This window comes from Somniosus microcephalus, chromosome 33 (assembly GCF_052327205.1).
Source record: "Somniosus microcephalus isolate GS21.2 chromosome 33, FLI_Smic_1.0, whole genome shotgun sequence".
NCBI lineage: Eukaryota > Metazoa > Chordata > Chondrichthyes > Squaliformes > Somniosidae > Somniosus > Somniosus microcephalus.
Window position 1 is genome coordinate 28,382,632 of NC_141019.1, and position 26,100 is coordinate 28,408,731.

Consider the following 26,100-nt stretch of genomic DNA (forward strand, 5'->3'; position numbering starts at 1 on the left):
CAAATTTTCTAGTCTTCTCTCAAGATCCCTGGGCAGTACTTTTTGCATGTTGTTAAATGAAAGCAATTTAATCAAAGGATCTCTGCTCATTATATTTTGTTGCAGGTTTTTCACAATGATTTTTCTATAAGGGGATCTGTGAAGCTGCAAAATAAAGTAAAATAATTTTTAAAAAGAAAAGCACAAAATGTCACCTTAATTTTTAAGGAACAGTAACTCAGTGATTAAGTTCATTATTGATGGGTGCCACTTGTTTTATAATCATTTACAGATTTGCTCTGTATAAAGATCTTTCAATTTGGATGGAGGAAGCTGGAACAGATCGTCATCTTCATGCTAATGGAGTTTACTTTTATTAAAGAAAGCAAGAACATGATATGAGGGAGAGTGAATCCACTCTAATAATGAATTCATTCTGCTTTTACAGTATCCGAGCTATTGGGAGCAGCAGCGAGAGCGGACCGACCTGTGAGGGAACAGGCGAAGGAGGAGCGAGGAAATAAAGCCCGAGGCCCAGACCGAGCTATTGGGAGCAGCAGCGAGAGCGGACCGAAACAGGCAACATTCGAAAGTGACGTCAGAGATTTAAAGTGATGTTGGCACAAGGGAAGGAGCTGATTGGTAAGTAGGACCTGCTGAGTATTTCTACAGTCCAGTTGTTAAAGTAAAAGTAAGGTCTCTAGTTCAGAGTAAGTAGTGTTTAAAGTGAAGTAAGGTTCCTAGTGTATTTAATATTCTTTAATTTAAAGGAAGTAAAGGGAGTAAATTAAGGGTAGGACATGGCAGGGCAACTCAGCAGCGTGGAGTGCTCCTCCCGTGCTATGTGAGAAGTCAGGGACACTTTCGGTGTCCAGGGCAAACACGTGTGCAGGAAGTGTCTCCAGCTGCAGCTACTCGAAATCCGTGTTTCGGAGCTGGAGCTGCGGCTGGAGTCACTGTGGAGCATCCGCGAGGCTGAGATCTTTGTGGATAGCACGTTTAACGAGGTGGTCACACCGCAGGTAAAGAGTGCACAGGCAGACAGGGAATGGGTGACCACCAGACAGAGTAAAAGAACTAGGAAGGTAGTGCAGGAATCCCCTGGGTCCATCTCCCTCTCCAACAGATTTTCCGGTTTGGATACTGCTGGGGGAGATGGTTTCTCAGGGGAATGCAGCAAGAGCCAAGTCCATGGCACTACGAGTGGCTCAGCTGCACAGGAGGGGAGGAAAAAGAGTGGGAGAGCAATAGTGATAGGGGATTCTATCGTAAGGGGAACAGATAGACGTTTCTGTGGCCACAGACGTGACTCCAGGATGGTATGTTGCCTCCCTGGTGCCAGGGTCAAGGATGTCACTGAGCGGCTGCAGGACATTCTGAAGGGGGAGGGTGAACAGCCAGAGGTTGTGGTCCATATCAGTGCCAACGACATAGGTAGGAAGAGGGACGAGGTCCTGCAAGCAGAATATAGGGAGCTAGGAAATAAATTAAAAAGCAGGACCTCAAAAGGTAGTAATCTCAGGATTACTCCCAGTGCCACATGCTAGCAAGAGCAGAAATAGGAGAATAGACCAGATGAATGCGTGGCTGGAGAGACGGTGTAGGAGGGAGGGATTTAAATTCCTGAGGCATTGGGACCGATTCTAGGGAAAGTGGGACCTGTACAAGCTGGACGGGTTACACCTCGGCAGAAACGGGACCAACATCCTCGCAGGGGGGTTTGCTAGTGCTGTTGGGAAGGATTTAAACTAGTTTGTCAGGGGGCTGGGAACCTAAGTGTGGGCCCAGAACGGAGAGAAACAAAGCTGGAAGTGCAAGTTAGAAAAGTAGTCAGCAAAACTAGTAGGGAGCAGAAACAAAGGCCAACAGTAAAGAGGGTCAAAGTGCAGAAAAATATTATACAGGCAAAGTTGAAGGCACTTTATCTAAATGCACGTAGCATTCGCAACAAGGTGGATGAATTAATGGCACTAATAGAAGTAAATGGGTATGATGTAATTGCCATTACAGAGACATGGTTGCAGGGTAACCAAAGCTGGGAACTGAATGTTCCAGGGTACTCAACATTTAGGAAGGACAGACAAAAAGGAAAAGGAGGTAGCGTAGCGCTGTTACTAAGGGATGAGATCGGTACGGTAGAGATAAAAGATCTTTGCTTGGCAGATCGTGATGTAGAACTGGAATCAGTTTGGGTGGAGCTAAGAAACAGCAAAGGGCGGAAAACATTGGTGGGAGTTGTGTATAGGCCACCAAACAGTCATGGTAATGTAGGGCAAAGTATCAATCAAGAGATTAGAAGTGCATGTAACAAGGGCAATACGGTAATCATGGGGGACTTTAATCTACATATTGACTGGGCAAATCAAATTACCACTAATGGTGTGGAGGACAAATTCTTGGAATGCATGCGAGATGGTTTCCTGGATCAGTATGTGGAGGAACCAGCCAGGGAACATGCTATTCTGAATCTGGTACTGTGTAATGAGAAAGGGCTAATCAATAATTTCGTGGTAAAGGGGCCTTTAGGGACAAGTGACCATAATATGATTGAATTTTACATTAAGTTTGAGAGTGACGTAGTCCAATCTGAAACTAAGGTCTTCAATCTAAACAGAGGAAACTACAAGGGTATGAGGGACAAGTTGGCCATGGTAGATTGGGAGACTACACTAAAAGGTATGAAGGTGGACATACAATGGCTAACATTCAAGGAAATAATGCATAATTTGCAACAAACATATATTCCTCTAGGGCATAAAAACCCAAAAGGAAAAGTGATCCAATCATGGCTAACAAAAGAAATTAAAGCTAGTATTAAGTCAAAGGAGGAAACTTATAAAGTTGCCAGAAAAAGCGGTCAGCCTGAGGATTGGGATCTTTTTAGAAATCAGCAAAGGGGGACCAAGAAATTGATAAAGGGAAAATGGAATATGAGCACAAACTAGCGAAAAATATAAAAACGGATTGTAAAAGCTTCTATAGGTATGTGAAAAGGAAAGGACTGGCGAAGGTAAATGTAGGTCCTTTACAGTCAGAGATGGGAGAATTTATAATGGGGAATGAGGAAATGGCAGGGAAATTAAATAAATACTTTGTTTCTGTCTTCACGGAGGAAGACACAAAAAACCTCCCAGAAATATGAGAAAACCAAGGGTGCGATGAGAATGAGGAACTTAAAGAAATTATTATTCGTAAAAAAGCAGTACTAGCAAAATTAATGGGAATAAAAGTCGACAAATCCCAAGGACCGGATAACCTACATCCTAGGGTTTTGAAAGAGTTGGCCATTGGAATAGTGGACGCATTGGTTGTCATCTTCCAAAATTCTATAGAACGGTTCCTGCAGATTGGAGGATAGCAAATGTAGCCCCGCTATTTAAGAAAGGAGGGAGAGAGAAAACGGAACTACAGACCTGTTAGCCTCACATCAGTAGTTGGGAAAATGCTGGAATCTATTATAAAGGATGCAATAACTGGGCACTTAGAAACTAATAGTAAGATTGGGCAGAGTCAACATGGATTTATGAAAGGGAAATCCTGTTTGACAAACCTATTGGAGTTCTTTGAGGATGTAACTAGTGGAGTAGACAAAGGGGAACCGGTAGATGTGGTGTATCTGGATTTTCAGAAGGCCTTCGATAAGGTCCCACACAAGAGGTTGGTGAACAAAATTAGGGCACATGGAATTGAGGGTAATATACTAGCATGGATTGAGAATTGGTTAACAGACAGAAAACAAAGAGTAGGGATAAACGGGTCTTTTTCAGGATGGCAGGCTGTGACTAGTGGGGTACCGCAAGGATCGGTGCTTGGGCCCCAGCTATTCACAATCTATATCAATGATTTGGATGAGGGGACTAAATGTAACATTTCCAAATTTGCTGATGATACTAGGTGGCAGTGTCAGTTGTGAAGAGGATGTGACGAGGCTTCAAGGGGATCTCGACAGGCTCAGTGAGTGGGCGAGAACATGGCAGATGGAATATAATGTGGATAAATGTGAAGTTATCCACTTTGGTAGAAAAAACAGAAAGGCAGAGTATTTCCTAAATGGTGAAAGATTGGGGAATGCAGATGCTCAAAGGGACCTGGGTGTCCTTGTACATGAGTCACTGAAAGTGAATGTGCAGGTGCAGCAAGCCATTAGGAAGGCAAATGGTATGCTGGCCTTCATTGCAAGAGGATTTGAGTACAGAGTAAAGAAGTCTCACTCCAATTATATAGGGCCTTGGTGAGACCACACCTGGAGTACTGTGTACAATTTTGGTCTCCTTACCTAAGGAAGGATATACTTGCCATAGAGGGAGTGCAACGAAGGTTCACGAGATTGATTCCTGGGATGGCGGGACTGTCGTATGAGAAGAGATTGAGTAAACTAGGCCTGTATTCTCTTGAATTCAGAAGAATGAGGGGATCTCATTGAAGCATACAAAATTATTACAGGGCCTGATAGGATGGATGCTGGGGAGTCTAGAACCAGGGGCCACAGCCTCAAGATAAAGGGTAGGCCATTCAGGACCGAGATGAGAAGAAATTTCTTCACACAGGGGGTGGTGAATCTTTGGAATTCTCTACCTCAGAGGGCTGTGGAGGCTCAGTCATTGAGTATATTCAAAACAGAAGTCGATAGATTTCTGACTAGTAAGGGCATCAAGGGATATGGCGATAGGGCCGGTGAATGGAGTTGAGGCAGAAGATCAGCCGTGATCTTATTGAACGGCGGAGCAGGCTCGAAGGGCCGAATGACCTACTCCTTCTCCTATTTCTTATGTTCTTATGTTCTTAAGGCAGACAAAAACCAATGTAATATATTGGAAAAAAGCTAATTTTGACAAAATGAGAATGGAATTAAGGAAGGTAAACTGAAAGCAAGGACCTCATTTGACTGACTGGAACCTGAAGGCAAGTGTGTCGGATTCATTACGGTCGGCAAAAGAACAGAGGCGACAGGAGGGAAACCTTTTTTATGCAGCAAGTGGTTAGGATTTGAAATGCACTGCCTGCCAGGGTGGTGGATACAGATTCAATAGCAGCCTTTAAAAGGAATTGGATAAATACTTGAAGGAGAAAAAATTGAAGTGGTAAAGGGAAAGGGCGGGGGAGTGGGACTGACTGGATTGCTCTGCGAAAGAGCCAGCACCGACTCGATGGGCTGAATGGCCTCCTTCTGTGCTGCACTATTCTATGTTGAGAGATTGTGTGGAATGGGCCTATACTCTCCGGAGTTTAGAAGAATGAGAGGTGATCTCATTGAAACATTTAAGATTCTGAGGGGGATTGACAGGGTAGATGCTGAGAGGTTGTTTCCCCCCTGGCTAGAGAGTCTAGAACTAGGGGGCATAGTCTCAGAATAAGGGGTCGGCCATTTAGGACTGAGATGAGGAGGAATTTCTTCACTCAGAGGGTGGTGAATCTTTGGAATTCTCTGCCCCAGAGGGCTGTGGAGGCTCAGTCGTTGAGTATATTCAAGGCTGAGATCGATAGATTTTTGGATTCATGGGGAATTAAGGGAAAGTGGAGATGAGGTAGAAGATCAGCCATGATCTTATTGAATGGCGGAGCAGGCTCAAGGGGCTAAATGGCCTACTCCTGCTCCTAATTCTTATGTTCTCCTTAAGGGCCTGGTCAGAGTTTTCCATTTCTGTGCTCACCAGAACTCAATTGTCTGCCCGTTCCCTTCAACAGATGGATGGTCATGGGCTGGCGAGCGCAGCAGAACCCCCCGGGTACTGACTGTTTCCTGGGCTAACAGCAGCCCCCTGAGCTGCCTCACCCAAGTGGCCATTTTAAACACATGAACCGAGATCGTGATGTTGGCGGGATACCCGACTGTGAAGGGCATCACCGCCGGGGCGAACTGTTCTCACGGGATGGTCTTGCACAAAGGCACTTCCCAGCGGGATCACTGGCTAACAGTTAGAAGCACGAACCGTGGATCATTTTTCCCTCTTCCCTAGCCCGGGGCGCCGAGGGCCAATTGTAGCGCCCCACGGCTTCTGCAGAGTATTTCAGCTGATACAGAACAGATGGGAGATCCAATCTAGGACTTCTGGTCTGCACACTGCAATTTAGTACGATGCTATGTGGTGTTGTTACCCACTGGCCCAGCAGTGGAGCTCAAATCAGCAATGTTTGAACTGGATTCGGGGATTAAAGTCACTCAGTGGCGAGCTGCTCTGAAGCATCAGTCCGTGAATGGACTTCACAGTGAGATATTGAGCCGTACAGACCAGACCACGTTCAATTCCTGGCTCAATAACTGGGTTAGCTCATTTCAGCTGGGGCCACAGTGGGGGTGTCTCAATCTCCTGCAACTGGGTGGGAGGGGGAGTCAGAAAACGGTTTGGCTTCCTGCTCCCGGTTGCTGTCGAGTGACACCTGTTGGAGAATGCAAATGTTTGGACGTTGGTTGAAGGCACGATTGGACTCAGTGTAATCCAGCCCCATAGTAAAATGGCCCATTGATATTCTTAGTCTAGGGTTCTAATAACCCAACAAGTAAAGAATCAGAAAAGGCCATTCAACCCACAAGCTCATCCCTCTAGTCTAAACTAACTTCCAACTCGATTCTGAACAATCCTAATGTCTGGTTCCACTCCCTTACCAGGTAGATCATTCAGAACGTTTTTCCACAGTTTGAGGAAAGACAGTTTCCCCCCCCCGCCTCCCCACAAGATCTGTTTTAAGATAATTTTCACTAATTTAAATTTATGACCATTGGTCCAGCTGGCCCGATCAACCTCAACATTCTAGGTTCACCTTAATACGCCATTTAATACTTTACATACCTTGGTGAGATCCCACCTTAACACCTCCCCTCTAGAGTGTAGACCTCAGGTTCTCTAATCTTTGTTCATAGTCCATCCCCTTTACACTTGTTGCTCTTTGCACCCTCTCCAATGCAGGCGAGTCTCTTGAAAAACAATCGATTTGCTTTCTTAATTGGTTCTCTGCATTATCTTGAGCTGAAATGATGTTCCCAAGCCTCTTTTAAAGTCTCCCTGTTCTGATTCTGTTCATTGTTTAACTATGGCATTGAATCATTCCTGCAATATCCAATACACGTGTTGGTATTAAGTGCCATTTGCCTGCCCAGTTAGATAGCACGTTTGAATCCTTCTGCAAAACCTTAACTACATCCTCTGTCCCTACGACACTCCCCATTTTAGTGTCATCTGCAAAAGTCTGCCATTGCTGGCCATTTGCCAAAGTTGCTGGCGGGCTACTGGGCCCATAGAACAGTGTTCTCGCTCAGGCCAACATCCCCAGCATCGAAGCTTTGACCACGCTCGATCAGCTCCGATGGACAGGCCACTTCGTCCGCATGCCCGATACGAGACTCCGAAAACAAGCGCTCTACTCGGAGCTCCGACACGGTAAGAGAGCCCCAGGTGGGCAGAGGAAACGCTTCAAGGACACCCTCAAAGCCTCCTTGAAAAACTGTAACATCCCCACCGACACCTGGGAATCCCTGGCCCAAGACCGCACAAAGTGGAGGAGAAGCATCCGGGAAGGCGCCGAACACCTCGCGTCTCTTCGCCGGGAGCAAGCGGAAGCCAAGCGCAAACAGCGGAAGGAGCGCACGTCAACCCAGGCACCCCACCCACCTGCCCCTTCAACCACCGTCTGCCCCACCTGTGACAGAGACTGTAGGTCCCACATTGGACTCATCAGTCACCTGAGAACTCATTTTTAATGTGGAAGCAAGTCATCCTCGGTTTCGAGGGACTGCCTAAGAAGAGGAACAATACTGCGGCACGAGTCACTGTCTTTAGGAGAGGAGGGGGAAATTTAACAGTAAAAACTTTGTTAGTGTGAAGGGACGGCTCATTTCTCTGTTTAAACTGCCTAGGCGTCAGATGGCCAGGTGAAGTATTGAGGAGTGATGACGTCGCTCCCTGTTCCATGATTAAGCATGAAATCGGTCACATGACTAACTGGATGCAGGCTCGTTACATGCTGGGAAACACTCCTCTCATTTGGCTCGGTTTAATAAAGAATGTCTGTGCCCTGTGTGTTTATTTGCCAAAATTATTTAGTTTCTCGTCGAAGGTGCAAGAGCCACAAAACCCTCAGAAAGAACCTATTTATAGTCAGTCAGTAGACAGAGAAAAAAAAAACATCCAGTCAGCCCTGGATAGGAACCCACGCACTGCTGCCAAGAAGCAGAGACGCTTCATCAGTTAAGATTTTAAAAAACAAGATTGAGGGGAGTGAAGTAAAAATGGTCGCACAGCACCTTCCACGCACCGCTTCATGTGGTCGCGAGGACCGCGGTAAGTTGGTGTGGCCAGCTCATCATCATGAGCCAGATGTGCAGCCAGCACTACCCGCGCTGGTGATTGGAGGGTGGGGGGGGGGCGGGTGAAGTGGGAAATCGCTTCACTGAGGCCACTTAAAGGCGGCCATCACCTCTTGAAGGGGAGGTGCACTCTGACTACAGACAGCAAGGAATGCTTGTGAAAATAGAAATGGCTGCAAGAAGTCCAGAGAGGGCACTCGGGTTCTCTGATGAAGCGTTCAAGGCCCTGGTCAGGAGGAGGGAGATCCTGTTTCCCCCCCCCCCCCCGAGAGGGGCGAGGAAGAAAGCCTTCCAGGCAACACCTCTGTCGCCAGTGGGAAGAGGTCGCTGTGGAGATTAATGCCAGGAGACCTACATCAGAATGCTGTTCATAGACTACAGCTCAGCATTCAACACTATCGTCCCCAACAAGCTGGCCACCAAACTCCAAACTCTTGGCCTGAACACTTCCCTCTGCAACTGGACCCTGGACTTCCTAACAAACAGACCCCAGTCTGTCAAATTAGGTAACCACACCTCCCCCCCCCTGACCCTGAACACGGGGGCCCCACAAGGATGTGTGCTGAGCCCCCTCCTCTACTCCCTCTTCACCCACGACTGTGTGGCTGTTCATGGTTCCAACACCATCATCAAGTTTGCGGATGACACCACGGTAGTAGGCCAGATCACCAACAACGATGAGTCAGCCTACAGGGAGGAGGTCCAGCATCTCGTGAAGTGGTGCGCCGATAACAACCTGGCCCTTAATATCAAGAAAACCAAAGAAATCATTGTGGACTTCAGGAAGTCTAAAGGCGGAAGTCACACCCCCATCCACATCAATGGGGCTGTGGTGGAAAGGGTGGACAGCTTTAAGTTCCTCGGAGTCCACATCACGGAAGACCTCTCCTGGTCCCTCAATACCTCCTCTCTGGTGAAGAAGGCCCAGCAGCACCTATATTTCCTAAGGAGGCTGAAGGGATGTAACCTGTCACCCCTGATCCTCTCTAACTTTTACCGCTGCACTATAGAGAGCATCCTGACAAACTGTATCACAGTATGGTATGGCAGCTGTAGCTCCTATGACCGGAAAGCCCTGCAGCGGGTAGTCAAAACTGCCCAACGCATTACCGGCACCCGGCTACCGACCATAGAGCACATATACCAGAAACGCTGTCTACGGAGGTCACGGTCCATCATCAAAGACCCTACCCACCCCAGCCACAGTCTGTTCGCCCTCCTGCCATCTGGGAGACGCTACAGATGCATTCGCACCCGTACGACCAGATTTAGGAACAGCTTCTTTCCCAGGGCTGTCATCCTACTGAACTCCACAAATAAACTCTAAAGCCTGCACATCTGCCAATGCACTTTATTGTGGTTATGTTTATGTTAATGTATTACAAGCCAAATGAATGTTGAATGTTTAAATGTCAATCTAAATGTACACTCTCGGGAGCCGCAAGCCTACATTTCGTTGTACTGCACTTGTGCACTAACAATGACAATAAAAGTTGATTTGATTTGATGATTTTTTTTTTTTAACTCCCAGAACATGGCTGCAATGTTGAGGAAGAGGTCGCTGTGGAGATTAATGTCGGGAGCCTAACTCCCAGAACATGGCTGCAATGTTGAGGAAGAGGTCGCTGTGGAGATTAATGTCGGGAGCCTAACTCCCAGAACATGGCTGCAATGTTGAGGAAGAGGTCGCTGTGGAGATTAATGTCGGGAGCCTAACTCCCAGAACATGGCTGCAATGTTGAGGAAGAGGTCGCTGTGGAGATTAATGTCAGGAGCCTAACTCCCAGAACATGGCTGCAATGTTGAGGAAGAGGTCGCTGTGGAGATTAATGTCAGGAGCCTAACTCCCAGAACATGGCTGCAATGTTGAGGAAGAGGTCGCTGTGGAGATTAATGCCAGGAGCCTAACTCCCAGAACATGGCTGCAATGTTGAGGAAGAGGTCGCTGTGGAGATTAATGTCAGGAGCCTAACTCCCAGAACATGGCTGCAATGCTGAAATAAATTCAATGACCTCAGCAGAGTTGTCATGGTAAGAATCTTACTTCTCACCTGAATTACACTCTCCTCACACCTGCAACACTCGCAGCCCCTGTACTCTCAACACTCCCCTCCCCCACTTCACTTCACTCTCCAACAATCACTGCACCACACTTCACGCCATCTCCTTCTCCTCCTACCTACACTCTGTACTTCCGACTCTCGCCACTATCGCAACCCTCAATTCCCCACACCTCACATCTTACACACTACATATGAACTATTCAACCATGGCAGGCACATTCGCTAAACACCTCAAGGATGCCACTAACACACTCCCTTCCTCCTTTCTTGCAGGAGAAGGTTGCACACAACTTGTAACAGGAGGCTGTGACCGGAGAAGATCAAGCCTGCCAGCGCACCCTCTCCCTCATGAAAGAAAATGTGCTGGCCATCATGGGCAGGGGGAGAGTCAAGGCCATGGCGAGTGGCAACACCGGAGGAGACATCATGCAGGGTTTCTTCACACCCTTCTCTCTTTCCCTTCTCACTTCTTCTATCTCACCCGTACACTCTGCATGACAAACTGGCAGCTGCTACCAGCAGCCACTTCTCTCTCTGCTCTCCCTTCACACTCTCTTTCATCTCAGCTGCTGAAGATGTGGTCACCCCTGTGCGACTTCAGGAACAGGAGCCCAGCTTTCCTGAAGATGAAATGTCACTCGATCTGACCCTCTCAAGCACCAGTTCAAAGACTGGCACCACATGTACTTTAGAGGGTAGGCTAGAGGAGAAGTCTTCACACGGTGAATCACCGGGCACAAGTGTGCAAGAGCTAGGGCAGGGGAATCGGACGCCACAGGTGCCAGCTTGCCGGAGGGCGAGATCACACACTAGCTCTGCTGCAGAGGACTCCGATGCTGACTTCAAGGGCCAAGGCTGCCAAAGAAGGCTAATGTGCATACACCAGGAAGTGTTAGGTACACTGGGCAGCCTGCCAGCGAGCTTGCACGCAGTGGCTCAGAGCATGGAGGAGTCCAGCTCCAATTTGCGTCAGGGCTTCGTGCAGAGCACAGAGACACTTCTGTCCAACATGGAGCGAGTGGTCACCTCCATGGACTCGACAGTGGCGCCCACCATGATGGAGTCTCTGCTGACAGCTCGGACAGCCTCCATGGCAGCACAGAGGACTGGCGTGGGATAAACAAATCATGACTGCTGCCAGGAAACTGGACATGGACCTGTATGATGGGCTGCCTGTGGTCGCAACTCAGCTGGGCATCAAGGGAGGGGGAGTGCTTTTGTATTCAAGATGCCAGGATGGTGATGGGAAGCATGCAAGGCAATATGGTGCAGTCTATGGCACCTTGCACCCTGGGGAAGCCTGCCAAGTGAGCAAAGCCGAGACCTGCTTTGCTCTGTCCATTGGGAAAGAGATGTAGGTGCTCCTCCTGATGTAGAGAGCCTCGGTGATCTCCCTGATACAACGGTGAACAGAAAACTATGAAATGTCACTGATGTCACCTGCTGCAGCCTGGAAGGAACCTGTTGTTTAAAAGTTAAGGGCGACAACGATCTTGACAGCCACAGGCCGTGCTGCCCATGCCATGGTTCGAGGCTGAAGTTGTAGCTGCAGCTGGTGACATAGCTCAGTGGCAGCAGCCTCCTTTTTGTGACGTGAAATCACTTGACACATTGCTCCTCCCAAGAGGTTCCTGCAGGAGAAGCAGTCCCTGAAGACCCGCTGTGGGTGTGGCCTCCTGCGCAGCGCCCTCTTCCTCCTCCTCCTCCTCCCAGCCGCTCATGCTCTCTCCCGTCTTCATGGCTGCTCCCCCTCGTCTTCCAGCCCCAAAGGCAGACCTACCAGACCACCCATGACTGCAGTGAAACTGTTCTGAGGGCATCCAAAAGCAGTCCAGCAGCAGAAATCCGTGTTAGAAGTGTGAAAATAGGCCAAAAAACACCTCAAAGCACAAAGCAGCAACTAACCAGTCGTGGATGAGCCTTTAAATAACACTGCTGCAGGGTCCTTGTTGCCCGTTAGTGCCATGAGTTGCTGTGCGAGTTTATCACGTGGCTAATCAGGCGCTGGGCAGACCCATTTCACAAAGGGGTCCTACAACAAGCATTAGGTCCATAGTTAAATATTTGAATGAGCGCGTTAAATGTTTCTGGCTCATGCCTGGACGCCTACGGAGCAGCCTGATCCAATATGGCGGACGGGGCACTTCCCGTCTGGAATGAGCGCATGTGCGTTGCCCGCCATATTGGACATTTAGACGTCCGTTTTTCGCCTGCAAAACGGATGCAGCGCCAACAGATTTCTAGGCCCTCACATCTGAAGTGCAGCCTTGGTAGTCATTTGCATTCAAGCTTCCTTCAGATTTTCACCAATTTCAAGGAAAAGTGAATAGTCCAACCCACACTGAACAAGTGGAAATTGGCAAGGGAGCAGCGTTCATGATAGCCTTAGAAATGTTCATTGGCTGGAGGCTTTTGACTGCCTACCGTAGGTGTAGGGCATTAAATGTGGAGGGAGTGCAAAGAGGGCAGGAGTTACAGATGCTTTTGGTTTTATTCTCCCTCCAACTTTTGTCCCTCCTCCCCTCAAGGCAGTGGACTTGCTGGGGTTGGGTTTCACACGTGCTGGTAAACCTCTGGAACCTGACCCTAAGTAGCCATTCCCCATATCTGAGCTTTGATGGGGAGTGTTGAGCAGCTATTCGACTGTGGGGGCATCACAGCCAAGCTAGACATCCACATACGTGTACTTTTCGGATGGGAAGGGGAGGGAGTCACTGGACAGCAGCCTTGCATATTCATTCCCTCTTGTCCAGGCACACCAAGATCAACTGTGGTGCCCATAGCACAGCGAAGGTTTTCATTTCCTAATTCAGGACCTTTGTAGCCTCTCAGATCCTATGGTTATCCTGCCTCTGGCAGTCAGATTGGAGCCCATATCATTTGAATTCAAACTCAGCATATCTTAGTCAATTTACATGTGGAATTGGTGTTGGTTTACACAAGAGCCTCCTCAAGCCTGGGTTTCGCCAGTGCCAGTTCACGTTGGTATAACTTGCTGGCACACTTAGAACAGAATCTCCCCTTCCAGAGCATTTACCACATCTCCCCTTCCAGAGCATTTACCACATCTCCCCATACTGCTTTTCAGGATAGGAGCCATTGAGCTGAGAGCGCTCGACACAGCGGTTCTGGGGATGGGGGATCTTAGCTACAAGGACAGGTTGGAGAAGCTGGATTTGTTTTCATTAGAGCAAAGGAGGTTGAGGGGTGATTTGATCGAGGTGTACAAGATCATGACGGGTTTGGATAGGCTAGACGGGGAAAGGCTGTTCCCACTAGTTGATGGTACAAGGACTAGGGGACACAGATTTAAGGTTTTGGGCAAGAGATACAGGGGGGGATGTGAGGAAAAACTTTTTTACTCAGTGAGTGGTGAGGACCTGGAACTCGCTGCTGACGGAAGTGATGGAAGCGGAGACACTCAATGTTTTCAAGGGGAGACTGGATAGGCACTTGAGGGAAATAAACTTGCAGGGCTACGGGGATAGAGCGGGGGGAATGGGACTGACTGGATTGCTCGACAGAGAGCCGGCACGGACTCGATGGGCCGAATGGCCTCCTTCTGTGCCGTTATGACTCTGTGACTATGACAAGTGGGAATTCGAAAAGGTAAAAGACGCCCAGAATATGTGACCTACATTCAACATATCTTTGATGCAAATAATGAGCGTTAATCACAATTATTAACCCTGAAAATACACGACGTTTTATGTTGGTGAAAGAGCCTACATTGTGAAATAAATTTTAAAAATCGCCAATTGCAAACACAATCATGCTTGCGTTTGAGCCGGTGAAAGCTTGTGAACATAAACTGAAATTCAATGAGACCGTTAATATTTGCATTTATATAGCGCCTTTAACGTAGCAAAACGTCCCAAGGCGCTTCACGAGAGCGTCATCAATAAAACCTCGAGCCACAGATATTAGGACAGGTGACCAAAATCTTGGTCAAAGAGGCAGGTTTTAAGGAGCATCTTCAAAGTATGGGAGAGAGGCGGAGAGGTTTAGGGAGGGAATTCCAGAGCTTGGGGCCCAGGCAGCGGAAGGCACGGCCGCCAATGGTGGAGCGATTCAAATAGGGGATGCGCAAGAGGGCAGAATTGGAGGAGCGCAGAGATCTCGGAGGGTTGTAGGGCTGGAGGAGGTTGCAGAGATAGGGAGGGTTGTAGGGGGCTGGAGGAGGTTACAGAGATAGGGAGGGTTGTAGGGGGCTGGAGGAGGTTACAGAGATAGGGAGGGTTGTAGGGGGCTGGAGGAGGTTACAGAGATAGGAGGGTTGTAGGGGGTTGGAGGAGGTTACAGAGATAGGGAGGGTTGTAGGGGCTGGAGGAGGTTACAGAGATAGGGAGGGTTGTAGGGGGCTGGAGGAGGTTACAGAGATAGGAGGGTTGTAGGGGGTTGGAGGAGGTTACAGAGATAGGGAGGGTTGTAGGGGCTGGAGGGGGTTACAGAGATAGGGAGGGTTGTAGGGGGCTGGAGGAGGTTACAGAGAGAGGGAGGGTTGTAGGGGCTGGAGGAGGTTACAGAGATAGGGTTGTAGGGGGCTGGAGGAGGTTACAGAGATAGGGAGGGTTGTAGGGGCTGGAGGAGGTTACAGAGACAGGGAGGGTTGTAGGGGCTGGAGGAGGTTACAGAGATAGGGAGGGTTGTAGGGGGCTGGAGGAGGTTACAGAGAGAGGGAGGGTTGTAGGGGCTGGAGGAGGTTACAGAGATAGGGAGGGTTGTAGGGGGCTGGAGGAGGTTACAGGGATAGGGAGAGTTGTTGGGGACTGGAGGAGGTTACAGAGATAGGGAGGGTTGTAGGGGGCTGGAGGAGGTTACAGAGATAGGGAGGGTTGTAGGGGCTGGAGGAGGTTAGAGAGATAGGGAGGGTTGTAGGGGCTGGAGGAGGTTACAGAGATAGGGAGGGTTGTAGAGGCTGGAGGAGGTTACAGAGATAGGGAGGGTTGTAGGGGCTGGAGGAGGTTAGAGAGATAGGGAGGGTTGTAGGGGCTGTAGGAGGTTACAGAGATAGGGCGGGGCGAGGGCCATGGAGGGATTTAAAACAACGATGAGGATTTTAAAATTGAGGCGTTGGCGGGCCGGGAGCCAGTGTAGGTTTAGCGAGCACAGAGGTGATGAACGAGTGGGACTTGGTGCGAGTTAGGACACGGGGCAGTGAGCACAGGGGAGATGGGTGAACGGGACTTGGTGCGAGTTAGGACACGGGGCAGTGAGCACAGGGGTGATGGGTGAACGGGACTTGGTGCGAGTTAGGACACGGGGCAGTGAGCACAGGGGTGATGGGTGAACGGGACTTGGTGCGAGTTAGGACACGGGGCAGTGAGCACAGGGGTGATGGGTGAACGGGACTTGGTGCGAGTTAGGACACGGGGCAGTGAGCACAGGGGAGATGGGTGAACGGGACTTTGTGCGAGTTAGGACACGGGCAGCCGAGTTTTGGATGAGCTCAAGTTGATGTGAACTGCCTTTCACAGCGGGCGTCTCCTTGTCCCTACCCTCAGGAAGGTGAGGTTTCGATTGGCATCGATGTTGGTGATCTCCAAGTTGCCCATCACAACCTCGCAGTCCGTGTACATCTTCTGTAGTTGCTGGTACTGCTGCTCCTGGCCAGAGAGGGAACTCAACTTGTTTTCTGTGCCAGCGCACACTGCAAAAACACAAACAAATACCTTCAGTAAACAAGAGCTTCAATTCATTAGCTAATTTACAGTTTCTCGCCGCCGTTGATTTTACTGGAGGCGCCGTACACCCATTCGGTAGAAAGCAGGAGTGCCACCTCCTTCGCCACCCATTCTGCCCCACTCTCAGCCATCGGCTCCTCTACTGAGGTGGCTATACATTTCAGCTCACTGTGCACAAGTACAGTGACATGAATCAGTCATTCATGAAAGAAAGACTTATGAAATAATACTGAGCGGCCTACGGGTGGCGATGTCCAGGGAGAGTATAAATATTCGGGCACGGGCCCACCCGTAGGTTAGAGACGGAATAGAAAAAGCAGTTATACAGAGTGCTTGTCAGACCTCATTTTGAACGCTGTGTTCTGTTCTGTTCTGGGTGTCCCACCTTAGGAAGCATGTACAGGCCTCGGAGAAAGTCCAGTGATGATTCACCAGGAACATGGGAACAGCAGGAGGCCATTCAGCCCCTCGAGCCTGTTCCACCATTCAATGAGATCATGGCTGATCTGCGACCTAACTCCATCTACCCGCTTTTGCCCCCTAGCCCTTAATACCTTTGGTTAACAAAAATCTATCAATCTCAGATTTAAAATTAACAATTGATCGAGCATCAATTGTCGTTTGCGGAAGAGAGTTCCAAACTTCTACCACCCTTTGTGTGTAGAAGTGTTTCCTAATTTCACTCCTGAAAGGTCTGGCTCTAATTTTTAGACTCTGCCCCCAGTCCTAGAATCCCCAACCAGCGGAAATAGTTTCTCTCTATCTACCCTATCTGTTCCTCTTAATATTCTGAAAATTTCAATCAAATCACCTCTTAATCTTTAAATTCCAGGGAATACAACCCTAGTTTGTGTAATCTCTCCTCGTAACTTAACCCTTGGAGTCCGGGTATCATTCTGGTAAACCTACGCTGCACTCCCTCCAAGGCCAATATATCCTTCCTAAGGTGTGGTGCCCATGATGGTATCTGGGATGAAGAAATTGATCATAATGAGAAATTGGGTAAACTTAGGTTATATTCCTGGGAGATGAGGAGACGAAGGAGTGATCAGATCGCAGTGTTGTAGATAATGAAGGGAACTGACAGTGTAGATAGAGGGAATGATTGTTCCTTCAAGTAGAGGAATTCAAAATAATGGTAGGTAATCTTAGAATTCAAGCTTAACTGGTTAGAAGTGAATCCACTAAAAACTTATTCCCACAAAGAGCTCGAGAATGTGGAATGCACTGGCCCGGAAGACCTTAGCTATCAAGTCAATTGAGGTGTTTCAAAGTTAAGATACTTACTTGGGATAGAAGTAGATATTGAGAAAGGGCAGGAAATTGTGATGAAAAAGATAAAGAGCTGGCACGGCTAACAAAACGGCAGAGCAGGATTGATAGGACAAATGGCCTCTTGTTTAAAATAATCCTTCCCTATCTGTAGGTCCTGCCCATTAAAGATGAACAGGTATGTGGGTGGTTAATACCACAACCTCCTAAACAAGACACAACACGACGGCTTTCCAATCAGGTGTTCCATTGTGATTTCAAAATTCGCCTCATCATTTCACCTGCTCATCTCAATTAATAGCAAATGTGAAACTACACCCGGTAAAATGTGTTAAAGAAAGACTTGCATTTATATAGCGCCTTTCACCACCTCAGGACATCCCAAAGCGCTTTACAGCCAATGAAGTACTTTTTGAAGTGTAGTCACTGTTGTAATGTAGGAAAGACAGCAGCCAATTTGCGCACAGCAAGCTCCCACAAACAGCAATCTGATAATGACCAGATAATCTGGGTTTTTGAGGGATAAATATTGGCCAGGACACTGGGGAGAACTCCCCTCCCCTGCTCCTCTTTAAAATAGTGCTGTGGGATCTTTTACATCCACCTGAGAGAGCAGACGGGGCCTCAGTTTAATGTCTCATCCAAAAGATGGCACCTCCGACAGTGCAGCGTTCCCTCAGCACTGCCCCTCCGACAGTGCGGCGCTCCCTCAGGACTGCCTCTCCGACAGTGCGGCACTCCCTCAGGACTGCCTCTCCGACAGTGCGGCGCTCCCTCAGCACTGCCCCTCCGACAGTGCGGCGCTCCCTCAGTACTGCCCCTCCGTCAGTGCAGCACTCCCTCAGTACTGCCCCTCCGACAGTGCGGCGCTCCCTCAGTACTGCCCCTCCGACAGTGCGGCGCTCCCTCAGTACTACCCCTCCGACAGTGCGGCGCTCCCTCAGGACTGCCCCTCCGACAGTGCGGCGCTCCCTCAGTACTGCCCCTCCGACAGTGCGGCGCTCCCTCAGTACTGCCCCTCCGACAGTGCAGCGCTCCCTCAGTACTGCCCCTCCGACAGTGTGGCACTCCCTCAGTACCGACTCTCCGACAGTGCGGCGCTCCCTCAGTACCGCCCCTCCAACAGTGCGGCGCTCCCTCAGTACTGCCCCTCCGACAGCGCGGCGCTCCCTCAGCACTGCCCCTCCGACAGTGCGACGCTCCCTCAGTACCGCCCCTCCAACAGCGCGGCGCTCCCTCAGTACCGCCCCTCCGACAGTGCGGCGCTCCCTCAGTACCGCCCCTCCGACAGTGCAGCACTCCCTCAGCACCACCCCTCCGACAGTGCGGGACTCCCTCAGTACTGCCCCTCCGACAGTGCGGCGCTCCCTCAGTACCGCCCCTCCGACAGTGCAGCACTCCCTCAGCACCACCCCTCCGACAGTGCGGGACTCCCTCAGTACTGCCCCTCCGACAGTGCGGCGCTCCCTCAGTACCGCCCCTCCGACAGTGCGGCGCTCCCTCAGTACCGCCCCTCCGACAGTGCGGCACTCCCTCAGTACTGCCCCTCCGACAGTGCGGCGCTCCCTCAGCACTGCACTGAAGTGTCAGCCTAGATTTTTGTGCTCAAGTCTCTGGACTGGGGACGTGAACCCACAACCTTCTGACTCAGAAATGATAGTGCTGCCCACTGAGCCATGGCCGACACATGCCACAGCTTGACTTACGTGCAGAACAAACAAACAAAGTAGATTTGCATGCGGGCGATAACATTGCTGTATCTGTGTTATCTGTAAGGTCCATCAAAACATGAAGGATGAGTGGTGTCAAATCCCAGATTTGGCCACTTTACAGCTGTACCACACAGTACCACACTTTTGCATAGAACCAAAATGGACTGAAGCCCCTGGGAGCAATTTTTTTGGGAGACTTTTCCAAATTTGCTGCCCTCCTTTCCTAAAGGCCCTCCTGTACCTCACTGAAGTGGCCATTCTTCACAAGTGAGCTTCGGCAGCGACTGTCGTCCGGCTGTTCAACAACAGGAGGCGTCAGCGTCAACCCCAATTTCGTCCTCACCCAGAAGCTACACATGCCCACTTTCCAGCAGGGCTCACTAGACAATGAGCTGAAGCGAGAACCCAAGATGACTTTTCACCTCCCCAGCCCAGGGACGCTGAAGCCAGTTGTGCTGCTCCTATCACCACCCAGGTCAGTTGGCTAAGTGATGTTGATTGAAGGATAAATATTGGCCAGGACACCGGGGATAACTCTCCTGCTCTTCTTCGAAATAGAGCCATGGGATCTTTTACGTCTGACATGAATTCATGAAAGAAAGACTTATGAAATAATACTGAGTGGCCTGCGGGTGGCGCTGTCCAGGGAGAGTATAAATACTCAGGCACGGGCCCAGCTTGCGCAGGACATTCTTAACAGGAACTAGTGAAGGACACAACCAGACCTCCATGTTGTAAAACAGTTGATTAAAGCTTTGTTTAACGCTTAGACCAAGTGCCTAGTAGTTTTCTTACATCAACATCCACCTGAGAGAGCAGACGGGGCCTCGGTTTAACGTCTCATCCGAAAGACGGCACCTCAGACAGTACAGCACTCCACGTGGAGTGTCAACCCAGATTTTTGTGCTCAAGTCTCTGGAGTGGGACTATGAACCCACAACCTTCTGACTCAGAGGCGAGGGTGCTACCCACTGAGCCACGGCCGACACCCATGCCGGCTCGTCAACCATGGAGGGGATCACCGCCAAAGCCAACCCTGTCCTCTCGCACTCAATGTCCAACAGTGGATAATAACCAGAGAGCAGCAGGCTCGTCTGACTATTCCCCCTCTTTACACCAAGGCGCCCTGGCCTACTGTCTGACTTCCAATGCTGCCCTAGCCGAGAGCAGTGCAGGAGGTCAAATCTGGGGGGGGGGCTTTCTTGGCTGTCTGGGTCGCACGCTGTTGTTTCTGCCTGAGCCATGGAGGCAGCGTCCCAGTTATTTTAAAATGTAGCTCGACCGCTTTGAAAGCATTATCGCTGGGGGAAGAGCAGGAAATACCTCAATTAAAAAGCTGTCAGATACCCACTGAACCGCAATGCAAAATCTACATGAAAATCATGGACTAGAATGGGCCTGCCTCTTGGCACGAAGCTACTCTCAGTACCACCAAAAAAAATACATAAAACTAGGTGTTCAGCAAGAGTGTGCTCGTTTCATGGAAGGGTGCGCCCTGCAGATTTTCTCGTATGTCACCTGACTAGGTCAGGTAATGGTGTGTTTGTGTACATGTGAGAAAGACGGTAAATCACCGGAACATTTTTGAAAACAGTGAATCCGGGCAGCCCAATGAGCTTCATGCCGTGCGACTCTGGGACAGTGTTCTTGGGGAGCATTGGCAGCAATTAGAGGTCAATGTGGCACCTGGACCGGATGGGCCACACCCTAGCATCCTCAAGGAAATAGGTGAGGCTTTGGTTAATAAACCCTGGAGCTGTATCTGAAGACTGAAGGCAAGCAGGAATTATCCTGATATTCAAAGCCATTCAACACCTCAGTGGGTTGAGGAGCTTCTTTTTGAAGAGAGGATTGCGTCAATTAGAAACAGAAAAATAGGAACAGGAGTCGGCCATTCGGCCCTTCGAGCCTGCTCTGCCATTCAATATGATCATGGCTGATCCTCTATCTCAATACCATATTGACTTGTTTTATTGCGGGGGCGGGAGGCAAGTATTTTGGCGGCGGGGGGGGGGGGGAGAAGAGGTATGAGGTAGGACGCGATTCAGGCCTTCAAAGTGCTGAGTGGCGTCAATGATGCAGACGTACAGGGGTTATTTGATTTGGACCGTGTGAGTCCAGAACTACAGGTATTAAATATAATCTATTTTCATTATCACTTGGACTTGGATCAGTGATTGACGGGGCTCAAAGTTCGGATGACAGACGGATATAGAAGGAAAAATAGCGCAAACAGTGGCTCGTGCACTCTTGATTTAGTCGGTTCAGCACTTGTGTTTTGTAAAAGTGTTCAGACAGCCAGTGCGAGATCTCCCGACTGTCGGGTATCGTGCTTTTAGGGAAGGACTGATAAACATCCTGTGCGGTGGCGATTGTGAAGATGTTCTGGCCTATTCAGCACTGAGGGGTGTAAATACATGGGGTTAAATGGGGGGGGCGGATAGATGTCGCTTGTGAGGATTCTCATTTTTAAGTGCTCTGCAATCTCAACCTGTACACACCTGGATTTCCAAGCAGAGATCCTGGAGTTTGAAGTTCCTGGCCTGACCAGCGTTCAAACTCTTCTCCAGGAGACTGTCACCCTCTCTTGGCCAGAGCATTAGATAGGGTCTGTGGAACTTATTTTCACTTCTCGTTGGGCAATAGCAAAATGACATCGACAGTGCCTATGGATGAGTCACACATCCCAGACTGTTCCACCTACACAATTACTGCAAGCCAAGATCTGGTGGGACTGGAAGTGGCCACTAATAAAAGGTGACAGGCCTAGTTGAAAAAAACAGTAAAATGTATCAGGTATCGATATATCTATAATTCTCCCAACATATTGAGGTAAAGCTTGTGGCAGATGCATCCACACCATCATTTCATTTCCAATGTTCATCCCCTCCTGTCCTGAAGGTGATAACTCATGCAGGGTTAGAATCCTTCAAGGACATACTGAAGATTCATAAGAACATAAGAAATAGGAGCAGGAATAGGCCACTTGGCCCCTCGAGCCTGCTCTGCCATTCAATAAGATCATGGCTGATCTTGGGCTCAAAGCCACTGCCCTGCCCGCTCCCCATAACCCTTCACTCTTTGGAATTCTCTACCCCAGAGGGCTGTGGAGGCTCAGTCGTTGAGTATATTCAAGACAGAGATCGATAGATTTTTGGATATTAAGGGATATGGGGATAGTGCGGGAAAGTGGAGTTGAGGTCGAAGATCAGCCATGATCTTATTGAATGGTGGAGCAGGCTCGAGGGGCCAAATGGCCTACTCCTGCTCCTATTTCTTATGTCCTTATTATAATGGACACCCGTCTCCTACAGTCTGAGGTAAACTAGCAGCAATGTGAAAGCAGGTTCTCCAAAAGTAAGTAACGCTTCCGAACAAGGAGTTTAGCGTGATCTCAATGGAGGGAAAAACAGGAAGAAGAAGGGGAGTGTCAACATTTAGGTCTGAAAAAGCTGCAGATGATGTAGATGTGAACAGATGAAAGAAAACGACGGCCCAACCCTCCCCCAAAGTGGCAAATATCTGGAACAGAATCCCACCAGAAGTACTTAACGCTACATTGATTAGCTCCTTTTAAAGTAGTGAAATTTACGGTTATGCAAGGGTTTGGAGGTGATAGGGATAAGTATAGCCAGAGATAAAACCCAACGTGGAGCACTGCGGCTCCAGTCTCATTGGGAATGCCGCCTGTGGAATGTAACCAGTCAGGGGTGAACAGTGTTACTACTTCTCCAGGGCCTTTGGCAGCATCAGTAAGTCTCCTCGAGCTGCTTTTATACCGCCAGTCGCTCAGTTCCGGTCTTTCCGGCAGCTGGTTTGAGCGAGGCCCAGCAGTTTTACAGTTGGCCGCGTGAGGCCCTCACCGCAGGACACCGGCGTCTCCAACACGGGTCTCCCGCAAGATTATAGCACCTTGCTGCCGCCCCTTGTTTACTTTGGACATGGTGTGGAGATGCCGGAGTTGGACTGGGGTGGACAAATGTAAGAAGTCACACAACACCAGGTGGCAGCACGGTGGCATAGTGGTTAGCACTGTTACCTCACAGCGCCAGGGACCCGGGTTCGAATCCGGCCTCGGGTGACTGTTTGTGTGGAGTTTGCACATTCTCCCCGTGTTTGCGTGGGTTTCCTCCGGGTGCTCCGGTTTCCTCCCACAGTCCAAAGATGTGCGGGTTAGGTTGATTGGCCATGATAAAAATTGACCCTTAGTGTTAGGGGGGATTAAATACGTGGGGTTACGGGGTTACGGGGATAGGGCTTGGGGGTGGGATGGCTGTCGGTGTAGGGACCGGGTGCTAGGGTTTGGATGATCAGCCATGATCTCGTTGAATGGCGGAGCAGGCTCGAAGGGCCGAATGGCCTACTCCTGCTCCTATCTTCTATGTTTCTATGTTATAGTCCAACAGTTTTATTTGAAATCACAAGCTTTCGGAGCGCTGCTCCTTCGTCAGGTGAAGTGGAGAAATGCATAAACACACAGCTTATATAGTCAGAGAATCATGTCAGATGTTTACAGGTAATCTTTCCAACTGCCATTTATCACACCTTGGCAGAGAGATAATCACAGCAATCAAAGGTGTGAATGGTGTCCAAACAGGTCAGTCAGGAAAACATTACATCAAAGAACAATGAGGTGGGGTCACAAGGGGTCAAATATTGCAGATGCTGGGGTCTGTATGAAAAACAAAAAAAGACAAAAAACTTTTTTTGCTGGAAATCACAGCAGGTCCAGCCGCATCTGTGTAGAGAGAACAAGCCAACGATGACTCGAGTCTGGATGACCCTACGTCAGGTGGGGTTACATGTAGCATGACATGAACCCAAGATCTCGGTTGAGGCCGTCCTCATGGGTGCGAAACTTGGCTATCAGTTTCTGCTCGATGATTTTGCGTTGTCGTGTGTCTCGAAGGCCGCCTTGGAGAATGCTTACCCGAAGATCGGAGGCTGAATGTCCTTGACTGCTGAAGTGTTCCCCGACTGGGAGGGAACACTCCTGCCTGGTGATTGTTGCGCGGTGTCCGTTCATCCGTTGTCGCAGTGTCTGCATGGTCTCGCCGATGTACCATGCTCCGGGGCATCCTTTCCTGCAACGTATGAGGTAGACAACGTTGGCCGAGGCACATGAGTATGTACCATGTACCTGGTGGGTGGTGTCCTCACGTGTGATGATGGTATCTGTGTTGATGATCTGGCATGTCTTGCAGAGGTTGCTGTGGCAGGGTTGTGTGGTGTCGTGGTCGCTGTTCTCCTGAAAGCTGGGTAATTTGCTGCGAACGATGGTCTGTTTGAGGTTAGGCGGCTGTTTGAAAGCGAGTAGTGGAGGCGTGGGGATGGCCTTAGCGAGGTGTTCGTCGTCATCAACGACATGGTGAAGGCTGCGAAGAACATGGCGTAGTTTCTCCGCTCTGGGGAAGTACTGGATGACAAAGGGTACTCTGTTGGTTGTGTCCCGTGTTTGTCTTCTGAGGAGGTCTATGCGATTTTTCGCTGTGGCCCGTCGGAACTGTCGATCGACGAGTCGAGCGTCATATCCCGTTCTTACAAGGGCGTCTTTCAGTGTCTGTAGGTGTCCATCGCGTTCCTCCTCGTCTGAGCAGATCCTGTGTATTCGCAGGAGTTGGTGAGCTGGCGACCAGCATTTAACTGAATTTGGTCCAGGAGTTGGTGAGCTGGCGACCAGCATTTAACTGAATTTGGTCCTCTTGCCTGGCAGCAGAACCGTTGACAGATCTGCCACCAAAATCATGGAGGCGAACTTAGCAATGTAAATGCCAGGAGCCAGTTCACAGGCGGGGATCTCCCATAATCCGAACTGAACGATCGCTGGGGAAGAAGTGGCTTAGGAGAATTTAACAATAACTATTTGCCTCCCTTAAAGAAACCAGGGAGAGTCTATGGCTGTACAAATTGTACATGCGCCACTGGAAAGCGGGGGATTGAATGGGCCGAAAGTTTAGAAGAATGAGAGGGGATCTCATTGAAACTTATAAAATTCTAACAGGACTAGACAGACTAGATGCAGGAAGGATGTTCCCGATGGCCGGGGAGTCCAGAACCAGGGGTCATAGTCTAAGGATAAGGGGTAAGCCATTTAGGACAGAGATGAGGAGGAATTTCTTCACCCAGAGAGTGGTGAACCTGTGGAATTCTCTACCACAGAAGGCAGTGGAGGCCAATTCATTAAATATATTCAAGAAGGAGTTGGATATATTTCTTGAGGCTAAAGGGATCAAAGGATATGGGGAGAAAGCAGGGACAGGGTACTGAGTTTGGATGATCAGCCATGATCTCATTGAATGGCGGAGCAGGCTCAAGGGGCCCAATGGCCTACTCCTGCTCCTATCTTCTATGTTTCTATGACCTCTTGGAGCCGCTATCCTCAGCAAAATCTTTACTCTCTCCCATCACGGTCCCTCCCCCCTTGGTATGGCACCCATCTTTGCTCCTTCAAGTCCAAGGTGTGCAGATATGAGCGTACCTGGCGCACAACTGACTTAGCCATCCACCACCAGATCTGGCTGGACCACATCTCATGCTATCGGGCCTCACTCCTCTGTATAAACTGCCGTCTATTCCATGATCAGCCTGGAGAACAAAGACAACCCCCGGCATCTGTTCTCCACTACCAACCTCTCCTGAAACCCCTTCACCCTCCCCTCCACAGGAACAGGTGGAGGCCATTCAGCCCCTCATGTTGAAATCCCTTCATGGCCTCGCCCCCTCCCTAACTCTGCAACCTCCTCCAGCCCTCTTCCCCCCCAAGCTCTACATTTCTTTGACTCAGGCCTCTTGTACATGCTGCCCTCCCTTCGCTCCACCATTGCCGCCGTGGCTTCAACCATGTAGGCCCTACACTTAGAAATTTCCGCCCTAAACCTCTTCACCTTTCTCCTCCTTAAAACCCACCTCTGACCAAACTTTTAGTCACCCCGCCTAATACCGCCTTCTTTGGCTCTATGTTACGTTAAAGATGCTATGTCAAAGCAACTTGTCGATCTTGTCCCATGTTTTCTCAGATTGCCTCCTTTCCTGAAAGCAGTGACCCGTGCCCGAGTACACTTCCACAAGCTCCAGTACTTTTCCCAGTT

At 49.4% G+C, this 26,100-nt stretch overlaps 1 protein-coding gene across 2 annotated transcripts in view; it reads right to left on the reverse strand.

The window, feature by feature from the left end:
* Positions 1-26,100, reverse strand: part of erbb3a (erb-b2 receptor tyrosine kinase 3a) — a 174,458-nt gene that overhangs the window by 76,439 nt on the left and 71,919 nt on the right. For both annotated transcript variants that reach the window (XM_085972814.1, XM_085972815.1), the window contains exon 2: positions 15,843-15,994. In XM_085972814.1, the coding sequence (XP_085828940.1) occupies positions 15,843-15,994 (152 nt within the window). The remainder of the gene's footprint in view (positions 1-15,842; positions 15,995-26,100) is intronic.